Source organism: Lipotes vexillifer, unplaced genomic scaffold (assembly GCF_000442215.2).
Source record: "Lipotes vexillifer unplaced genomic scaffold, Lipotes_vexillifer_v1.1 scaffold727, whole genome shotgun sequence".
NCBI classification, from domain to species: Eukaryota; Metazoa; Chordata; class Mammalia; order Artiodactyla; family Lipotidae; genus Lipotes; species Lipotes vexillifer.
In genome coordinates, this window is record NW_006771347.1 from 410,200 (window position 1) to 421,509 (window position 11,310).

The following is an 11,310-nucleotide window of genomic DNA, read 5'->3' on the forward strand; positions in this document are numbered from 1 at the left end:
CCTGCATCGGCAGGCGGACTCTCAAGCACTGCGCCACCAGGGAAGCCCCAAATAACTTTTTAACATAATACTGTAAACGCTTAGGGAAAAAAGAGCTACAAACAAATCCTCAGCTCCGTTTAGGAGGCTGGTTTTTCATAGTGGTAATAGTGGTAGTAATTCTGAAACTACTTCAGGTGTTTTGTAGAATTCAACCAATGAGTAAATGGTTGATGTTACTGGTAGCCAGGGTTCTCAACTGTGGAAGAAGGCGGTATTAATACGGAATGAGGGAATGCAAACAAAAATTTGTGCAGTTCGATTGGAATTGGAGGTATCGGTATAAACTCATGATTATACACACACACACATTTATGTACATGGATGTTTGTTCCCCCCTAGATCTGTCTGCTGAAAGGGCCTAGAAGCAAAGAACACACATTGCGCCTAGCAACGAGCACACATAGTGCTCGGATCTTGGTTTCTAAATACCATCCTCTACTAAATGGAACCAGGGTTCCATGAAGGAATGAGTAATTCCAGGTCTGGGGCAGGGAAGTATAAGATAGGCCAGAAAGTAAGAAAATACTTGTTATTTAAAAAAAAAAAAAAGAGAGACGTGTCAAAATAACAGAAGAGTCAGCATGAAAAGATTGATTCACACTGGACAAATGTGGGATAATTTGAACGTGAAAATAACTGAGGACAGTATATTATAACATATATGAAAAAAAAATGAATGAGTGGAAGGAAGGGAGGGAGGGAGGAAAAGGGTAGGCTCTTCCTAGAGTAGAATGCAAACTGATAAATGTGGAGGGAGTGGAAGAGTTGGGAAAAGCCATTTTGCAACCATTGTAGTAAAGACTGGTGTGGACAAGAATCAAAGGGGATGCTATAGGTGTGGGGGAGTTGGATGAGGAACAGAAAACTTGCACTGTCTCAGAGTGTCTCCCCAAAACCGTTTATTAATTGCAAGGGGAAAAATAATAACTATATGATAGAAAAATCAAAAAACCATACAATGGAGACAACTTGATCAAAATTAACATCTCCAGTGAGGTGCAAATGAACCTCATGTGCCTTCAGATGTGATTTTACCTGAGAAGAAAGAACATAACATACTTCTACAGTGTCCTGGCCAGGAAAGCATAATCTGACGCTAATCTACAGGGAACTTCAGACAAAGCCAATACTGGGACAACTGACAAAACTGGAATGTGGCCTATAGGTGAGAAAAAATTACCATTCCAATGCTAAATTTCCTTACTTTTGATAACTGTACTTTGGTTACGTTAATAAATGCTGTAATATTAAAAAGTAAAGAAGAATAACGCATGCCATCTACTCCCAAATGGCTCAGTAAAAAGAAAAAGATTAAAAAGTATACGAGGCCACATTCACACACACAAATAGAATTATGAAGCACATGTGGCAGAATGTAAAAAATTACTGAATCCGTATAAAGGGCATACTAGAGTTCTTTATAATTATTACAACTTTTCAGCAAATTTGAAATTATTTCAAAATGAAGTTAGCAGGAAAAAGAGGACCACATATGTACAAGTTTCCTACAATATTGGGCGTTTCTCTCCAAAGAACAGTCACATACTCAAAGTTAAAGGCCAATTAAGCCTGAAGAATACCTGTTGACAGATAGTCCTCAGTACATATCTAGCATATTCTCTTAAATTGGCAGTCTCTATGGAAATGCTTTTCCCACAGGATTTTGAATTTTGTGAGGCAGTCCAGATATCATCAGCATTTCCATCACGTCGTAAACCCCTCATGGTGAAGTCGTCATTCTTTAAAGAGCTGACGTTGTTACTGCCAATTTTGGCATCTCCTAAATAACAGAATCACAAAAGCAAAATCATAGACGTTCAAAATATTGCCAAATATTTGGGAAACAAATGAGGCAAGCATTCAGGGATTTAAAATACATGAATGGGATCATCATTGCACAGTCAGTTGTTCAGCAATAGAGAGAAGGCATTGAGAGAGTAAATGCTAGAACCCTGAGAAGTTTCATCAGACATGGGGAAAAAAAGCAACCAAACAAACAAACAAAAAAACATGTTCAAGACTCATTCTTTATTTCATTTACAGAATTAAGTATGCTTTCACCAAACTTGGGAAGGCCATTATGAATCACACATAATAGTCACAGAACACTGATTTCACCAATATTTCAAGCATGAACGTATTCAAATTCATTTGACTTATAGACAAGGAAAAAATGGGTTACTCACCCTTCTAGATGTCCCTTTTCCATTTCTTCTCTTACAATGACTTATTTTCTATCCATAGGTCAAGAGAAAAGTTTTGCCTTAGCCCACCTTACTAGCAACTTCTTGACAAGAGAGATTTATTTCCCTGGGAATGGAAAAGGGCAATGCATACTAAGGAAGCCCTGGAAAACAGGGCATTCATTGAATAACCCATGTCTTTCACTTTCCTCTCTGTAAACATCCAAATTAGAAAACCTCACCTGATCAACCACTAATACACTCAATAAAACGAGGCTCAGGAAAGTGTTTTCCTCATTACAAGGTTCTGGGGCCGGGGAGGGGAACTGAGCAGAACGGTTGAATAGCTGGAAATAAGAAATCTTCTCTAGCCATGAAAGACAGGTAATTGTCATATTTTAAAAGTGAGAAATTAATATAATTTGGTAATAAAGATTGCCAAATGACAACAGAGCCTCCAAACTCTTGCCTGTTTACCCACAGGATCATAAGCGTTGAACAGGAAAAATTCCTGGAACCAACAAATGAGTTTAGATGAGGCCCTCACTGCTTCACTGTAAGTGAAACCAAGGCCGGGTCAGCGCGAAAAGCCTTTTAAAACCCACAGGTCAACCAAGAAAAAGATTTGACTCTGCTGAAAAAATTTCAGAAAATCAGAATCGCTTAGTGAATATTTGCTTATAAAATCATAAGAGGAGGGGAGGAATAAATAATACATTTCAACTCATCAATATCTTATTACGCATTATACATTTCTCATTCAAATACTCATACAAAAAAGCACCAAGTTCACTCCACTCACAGACGTTTATTTAATTCAACAGAGCTCTTCAGGAGCTGAAACAAAGACCAAGTTCTACATGTACCAACATTTAGCATGCTTTTTCCAACCTTAGGTGTATAAACAACTATTTCCACACCTTGAGGTAAACTACTACAGAAATTAGAAACCAGATTCTATAAAACAACCCTACCTCCCTAACTCGAAATAGATCCCAGTGGATAGGACTTGAGAGAACATTGAGAATGACATGGTGAGGTAGATAAAACTGCAAAAATAAAACAAAGAAACAAACACCTCTGCCAGTCCTAGTCTAGGAGATCCTCATTCAGTTTAGATGTTAGGATGACAGAGAAGGTCTGGAAGGCTGTGCCAGAACCTTCTGTAATGGCAGAGACAATAGAACAAACACGGTGTTCAGGGACTGCGTGGTCCAAGGGTCTGCTGACATTCAACTAGCCTGATCCTGACTTCCCAGACCTGAAGAACCCTCCATTGCTTAGGAAGCTGTAAAATCTACCAAGAACTGGGGCCAATTAAAAAGGTCAAGGAAAGGCAGTCAAAGAAAAATAAACAGGTGATTATGCATTGAGATTAAAATATGGTTATCTGGATATTTAAAGAGGTTGGCAAATTGTACTTGGGATTAGAGCAGTCCTACAAATCAAGGCCATAATGTCTAGATGGGACGCGTCTTGGTTTCTGCCATTAAAACGTCTATCACTTATGCATTCACACTTCCAACATTAGTGTATGGAAAACCTACTCTTCAGTTTCTCTCATGGGCATTAGAGATACCACAGCAAAAATGTGAGTCCCTGACTTCATGGTACGTACATATATTTATTAAATAGAACTGACCAGCCAGCTTTCCTTTCAAACGTAATCAGAGTAGAGAAATCTGACTGAAATGAGCATTTAATGTTGGCTGTACAATATTACAAGCTCAGAGGAGAGGGTGTGGCCCTCCGTGTGGCTCTACCTTTCCCTTTCTACTACAAAACCCATGGGCATTGCAAAAGGAATATGTGTGTGTGTGTGTGTGTGTGTGTGTGTGTACTGAGGCGAACTTTTAGTAGTCTGTTTTATGAAAACCCTGTTATGCTTCCCCATCATCACCGAATAACACTTCTCAAGCAGGAGTATAAAGGGTCAGGGTATATTCTAAAACATGTTTAAGACTCATCTAAAACAATTCCTATCCACTCAGTAAATTTAGTTCCAGTCAAAGGAAGCTCCCTTGGAACATCAGAGACAACTTTTGTTTAGTCAAGAACATAAGAGGGTGCCCAAAGTTGAAATTAGGCAGTGTGAGTTCAAGACTTCCTAATCTTTCAAATCCTAAATGATTTAGAGGATAAAAATGTCTTAAGGTATTGCACTGTAAATGAACAGAAAAGACAATACTACTACTCCTGGAGAATATATATCAATAAAGATATAAGGATGTCTTGGACATTACAAATTAAATGAAAACAAAAGTGTGATATCCAATATTGATTTATCAACAGTATCAATATCATTGCAATTATCACCTCATTCATGAAAAAACTAAGGCAGATGGACAAAAACTTGTCTAGGGTCACAGTGGAAGCAGAATAACTGAGGTTAAAAGCCAGATTTTCTGGTTGTTCTAGTCCTAGAATATAATATGAAATTTAAACCTTTAGACGGATTACCAGATCAACTGTGTCCATCACAAACTGTGACTTCTGCCAACAAATGAAGTCAAAACAACCCTGTGGGTCTAAGGATCTACAGTACATCGGAATGAGACATCCTGCAGTTAAAACGCCACACAAAAAAGTATTATATTTAAATTCCCCCAAGACTGTAGATAAGGGACAGACTCCTCCGAGGCCAACTGAACATGAACTTGGAAAATGCCAACTGATTTTTTCCAGGAGAACAAACAAACAAAAATATGTTTCTAATAATATTAATTAGAGTTAAACCTGAATACAAATTATTTTGTCTCAGTTTCTGGTGATTAACCAAGCTGAGTGCCAGGATGGTCTTACCAAGCATCATAATTGCTTTTAAGACAGCAAACACCGCTCCCACTTCAATGCTGTTGTGAGCAGCGGCTAAGAGGTGTCTATCACAGGACGATCTTATTCCGGGGAAAGGTTTGCCTATGAGGAAAACAACAAACCTTTAAGTCTCATCACCATCATTAACCATCTTCTGTAACCACTTACAGTCAGCAGAGCCTTTCATTGTCAGACTGTGGGCGCTTAATTGCTATTAGCTAGCTTCAATTGACGCTTCATGGATTCACTAAGAAACACTGACAGTATTCCTCACTTAACCTTTTCTTTTTAAATATTAAGACAATGGTGTTGCTCTTTAGAGAGATGTATCAAAAAAATTAGGAGGACTTTTATCCGCTTCTGCTGTCACACACACACACACACACACACACACACACACACACACACACCCCGCGCACGCAGAAATGATCTTTAGGAACAGAATGCAGTAACGCCCCTAGAATTCTTACCTTATTCCTTTCACCTTAGTAAAAGAATAAATGCATCACCATTGCCCTAAGCTGCTATGGTGTGTTTCATAAGCAACACACACAGTATGTTGGAGGATCATGCTGCCCACCAGCTTGGCTTGGCTGAGGAGAAGAGGTATTTTTATTGTTTATTAACTCTTGATGTGAGTTTCTCAATACATCCTGATACTACCTACATGAAAGGTGCTGACAGCCTTCTCAATGGCCATACCCCATGCCTCCATCGCCTCAAAGCAAGCCCACCAAAATCAGGGAGGAAACTACAGAATGGACAGCCTACTCGGTCAATTTAAGCATATGGCTTCCAAATGAAAAGCGTCATCGGAGATATTTCAGCTGTCAGCTCACCGGTTGCCTGAGGTAATAGGCAGGCCTGGGGAGCTCGGAAGAGATGAAGTAGGAGTCGGCATGTCATTCTCGCCCCAGGCTCCGCGTCTGCATCTCCACAAGCTAGGAGAGAGGGATTGTAAAAGCAAGTTTTCTAACATATTCAAGAACACGTCTTCCACATTCCTATTATGCTAAATTTTCTGGAATAATCTAAATAAATGCTCCTTACGGTAAAAAGTAAGACACTGTCTATGCTTTTCTGAGAAACCTGAATCCTTCCTTAAAAACAAGTACTGAAAGTGTCATTTCCAACCTCTTCCATTGGGATCTATGTGACTTTGTTTGGAATAACTGTCATAAATTCTACCATCTCTACCTTGATGCCATATCACTGCCCAATGCATGTTCCCTTAAATTCTACTTTTTCACTGCCTTTTAATAGTTAGAAACCACTGCACCAAGACAACAATGAAATAACCAACGCCGTTCTTGGATGCAGCCTTACCTGCGGCTAGGAGAGAGGGAAGAGCGACGTGCTGCACGACGTCCTCCAGGGAGAAACACTGTCGTGCTATCAGAATAGCAATGAAAGTAGCTAATGAATCATGGAATGAAAGGTCACTCACCTTCAAGAAAAACATTGACACGTTTTAATACCTAACACCCTTTTAAGTAACATCTAAGATTAATATCTAAGAGAATGTAGGCAATACGAATAAGATCTCAAATCCCAAAATGAACCGGTAGGAGTGGAATGATTCATAATTATTACCCTCTAGGCCTCCTTCTACTTTATAAGACAAAGAATCAGGTCTACCCACATGCCCAATGCTTTAAGAAGACACTAAGCTTTAGCTTGAGTACATGTAACTGAGAAACAAAACAATGAAACAGCAAAATCAAGAAATCCCTAAAAGATGCAGCATAAATAAGCCTTTTTAGCAGAATGCAGTATAATCTAGCGATGCAGGGTAAGACCAATAGGAAGCAACAGAAAACAAGGAGGTTCCCCTAATTGAAAAACAAGCCTTATTAATGTTTTAGCGTCCCTTTTGGGAATAACCAATAACAATTTTGTAATATAATTAAATCAGTTTTAAAAACAACTTTGAAAATTCTCACCCGACTCCTAAATTTAAAGAAGAAAGAGTGAAGGTGAGTGAGACAGAGAATGAAAGAGGAGAAAGGGGAGGAAAATTAATTCATTCAGGGTGGAAACCTCTACCCTTTACAGACCTCACAAGACTTTGACAGAAAATAATAAGAAAAACAGCTGTAACAGCAGCCTCCACATTAAGTTGTCCTATATGCCAGTGACTATGGTTAGAGATTTACAAAGATCACCTCATTTAAGGGCACCCCACTGTGAGGTTCATACTATTATTAATTCCAACTTTACAGATGAGGGAACAAGCAGAGGTAAAGTGAAACAAAAAACAACCGAGAGATTAAGGAACTATGTTAAAGATAAAAATTTGGGTCTTTTTCTGCCCGGAAGAGCAGGTCACAGATATGAGTTTCACATCTTAGGTGCCCACAGAATGGAGCAGGATTATCCACCTGGTCTTCAGATACCAGAACTAGGAAATAAACCTTCAACGGGGAGCCAGTTTTTAAAATGTATAAAGTTCTTCTATACATGAGATATACTAATAATGCAACACAAATTACTGCAAGAAGTGATGGAAGTGATAGGCAGAAATAAAGAATCCAGACGGATTTTTAAGAAATTCACACACCATGGATGCAATATGCTCTCTGAGGATATCTGTGATCCATAAAGGATATCTCTTCATAAGCTGCCAGACACTATCACTAAGAAAGACTGGACACCCCTCTGAATCTGAGCCTGGATGTCCTGATCCCACACAACAGAACCTATACTCTTAGATGTTTTCTTTTTCATTCTAAGAAAACAAACTGGTGGTCCTCAGAATGTAAACTGATTTAGTTAAATTACATCCTATGGCATGAGGAACCCAAGGCACTTGGTAAAAACTATGAACAAACCACTCTGAGGAGACCATACAGAAGAAATCTCAAGCTAACAACAAGGAAACTCTTGGCATCTCCACTCTAGATTAGGCTATCTATTTTATTTTGATTTTTTCCCCTTTATTTATTCTTGGCAACCACATTCTGGTTTATTGCTTTCAGGGAGAGAAAGAAAAAATAATTTACAACAGTTCAGTTAACAGTTGAGTCAACTAAAAAAAATTACTAGCTAAATATTTAATTGCACAGTTGAGTTTTTAAATGAAAAAGAAAACTTACATCTACAGTGCAAAGTACATCATTAAACCCCCAGACGTGGTTTGAAGAACAACAAAGAGCCTTCAGGACTCCCAGCCATTCTGAACTGAGAACAGTGCAGCAGGCCGTCAGCTCGGAGGAGAAATTGGCTATGTCATTAATCCTAGAAAGAGGAAAAAGAATATAGAAGAAAGCAACAAAAGAGAAATACTCACATATGATAAACTTAATGAACACATAATTTCAATATCATCAAACATGGTGTTCATTTCTTAGATTCAAGGATATAATAACAATCCACTTGTCAAATAACCTAGTAGAACCTGGAGCAGAAGGGAAAGGAAGTGTCTTCAAATGGTTTCTATTGGTTTGGCCAAAAAGTTCATTCAGTTAATGAATACATTGTTCAATGAAGTTCTGGGAGAAAATGAAAAATGTATCTTTTATCTTTACTTAAAACCGAACGAACTTTTCGAGCAAGCCAACATTTAATGCTGTTGAGCAACAAACAGTAACCAGTATAGATGTCAGTTAACGTATTTTTAGTTCTGTGAACAAATCTGACCTGTAAATTCACATTTGTAAGGGCATCAAAAAAATTAAAAGATCAGTCTAAATCCAGTGTTTTCAAAATCTGTCTTTTTCATTTGTATTTTTGTTATGTTTTTGAAAACATACCAGATAACTTACAGATTATACCTAGAGCATCTCACACCAGATCAATAAGCCAGGTTAAGAAAATCATGGAATAGAGCACAAGTAAACGCAGGAATAAAATAAGATTTAAAAACAAACAAACAAAAGCCAAATGTCTGCTTAGGCAATTATTAAAGCCCTTAATTTCAAAGGAGCAGCCAGGCAACAACTGTGTGGTTAATTGTGAATCCCAGCTCACCTTCCAGCGTCCTGATGGCCCATACATACATTCATGAGTGTGTTGCAGACGAAGCTGTAGCGATTGGCCGCATTGTCACTAAGGATCTTGCCCAGCATTGAGTAGTTGATGCTACGGGCTGAGGGATTCTCAATAAAATCCATCATGAAGTCTGGATCCCATCGCAAGTTAGAATTTGCAGGAATCACATTATTATATATGGTTTGCTTTACTTTTGAACAGGCACTACTGAGGTTACAAGAAGAAGAGTTAAAAGACAAAACAAAACTAAAATAACTAGAAAGGTATTTCATTTAAGGACAGATTAAATGGCAGCTGTAATGTATTCCTAGAGAAGGTTCGCCTTATGGGTTCTTGATTCCAGCTTCCTAATAATCGGCACCGGACACAGTGCTTGGAATGTGCTAGTTCAATAGTTACTGAATGGGTGGAAGAACAAAACAAGAATAAGACATCTGGGTACTAATCTTGATTATTTTCTAAGCCTTTTCTACATTTTACATGCTTCAAAAAAGAAAAGAATCTACTATGGCTTCCAACAACTGTCTCTGAGCAGTGGTTGGAAAGTGCTATTACTTAAGAATAATAAAAATGGACTGGATTACACATCAGGAACAACGTGGTGTTTTAGTCCTAACCATTCATCCTGTAAAGCGATTCCTCTCGGTACAAAGTATCCGGGGGGTTCATGGGCCATGGCTACTCTGGGCACCATGGTACAGCTGAGAAAGAGAGGCTCACTCCCTGCCTTCAAGGAGCTTAAATTCTAGTAGGGGGATATGGGGAATACATACATTCTATGAGAGTACAGAAACTATTACATTGTTCCTAAAAATTTATCACTGTACTTCTCAGCAGTATCTAGAGTTTTTTAAGAGCCTGGTCTACCACATTCAGAGTTACATCTGAAGAAAATGCAGAATATTATAAATTTATAAAGGGAATTAGAAAGCATCCCCTCTAATCCTGCTCTGCAGATGAGGCTGAAGGATGACCTGATTTCAAAGCTCAGATTCCATGTACACTTCGCTATTCTAGCCCAATTGCTGTGGATAACAAATCCATGAGCCACAATTCACCTTCTCTATTCAAGGGCTCTTTTAAGCAGCAGAGACTCTTTTCCTTTTAGATTAACTTTTGGCAGCAAATTTATTTGTGATCAAGGCGACACATGTCTTAGTCTTACGTGCCTACGTAAACAGTAGCCAGGGATGATTTCCTCAAAAATGAAAAGACATATAGACTCTTCACCCTAAGTTGTTAACATTGAGAACTGCTTTAAGAAAACTGAGATTGTTCAGTTCAGTGTTTACCAAAAAGTGACTTTAGACTTCCTCCTTCAGAATCACCTCTGGGGCATCTGTTAAAATTAAAAGACTCCTGGGCCTCACTGCAGGTGTACTGAATCTGTATGCTTAAAAAGCAGTCCCAGGGCTTCCCTGGTGGCGCAGTGGTTGAGAGTCCGCCTGCCGATGCAGGGGACACGGGTTCGTGTCCCCGGACCGGGGCCCGTGAGCCACGGCCGCTGAGCCTGCGCGTCCGGAGCCTGTGCTCCGCAACGGGAGAGGCCACAACAGTGAGAGTTCCGTGTACTGCTAAAAAAAAAAAAAAAAAAAAGCAGTCCCAGGTAAAACTAAGTACCAAATATGCGTGGGAAGCACTGGGCCAAGAGAGAGGACTAAAGCCACCCACTAAGTGCAGCAAGTACAATATTCTACACCCTTTTTCTTCGCCTACAACTTATATAAAAACTTGTCAGGGGTTGCTGAAGGATACAAGTTTGTAATCTGAAGTCATGACCTATTCAAAATGACAGAATTATACAGTCCCCAGTGTTTTTAAGAATCTCTCTTTTCCCTGTCTTAACCCTGCCAGGCTGCATATATTCTCACTCAGCAATAGTTCTTAATTTGTTTCATTTTCCCATTAAAAATGAAACAAAAACAAATTTTGCTCTCTGCCGGTTCCCTCCCTAATACCACGTCCCTGGTTTCCTCTACCACCCAATACTCGGAGTCTTTAAGGAAACAGAGTTCTGCAAATAGCAAAGCAGCATCTCTTTTTATTCAACTTTCCATTTAATTCTAACAATCTACCCCTGTCTGTCTTTACGAACCAAAAGAATCCTGCTTTTCCTTCCTAATTTTTATAAGAGTCAGCCTCACTTTTCGATTAGTATAGAGACTTCTCTCAAGTTGATGCCCTCCTACCTCCTCTGGCAGTTTTTCCGAACTCTGTGGTTCATGGTGAAGTCTCGTGTCCCTTCATTTCTAGGCTTCATATTTCATTTATTACACTCTTT

General features: G+C 39.0%; 1 protein-coding gene across 1 annotated transcript in view; it reads right to left on the bottom strand.

Moving 5' to 3' along the window:
• MED12L (mediator complex subunit 12L) overlaps positions 1–11,310 on the bottom strand; it is a 335,022-nt gene that overhangs the window by 54,773 nt on the left and 268,939 nt on the right. The window contains exons 20-25 of the mRNA XM_007446642.1: positions 9,009–9,236; positions 8,135–8,276; positions 6,366–6,486; positions 5,879–5,980; positions 5,028–5,141; positions 1,623–1,822 (exon numbers count right to left, since the gene is read on the bottom strand). Coding sequence (XP_007446704.1) covers positions 1,623–1,822; positions 5,028–5,141; positions 5,879–5,980; positions 6,366–6,486; positions 8,135–8,276; positions 9,009–9,236 — 907 coding nt within the window. The remainder of the gene's footprint in view (positions 1–1,622; positions 1,823–5,027; positions 5,142–5,878; positions 5,981–6,365; positions 6,487–8,134; positions 8,277–9,008; positions 9,237–11,310) is intronic.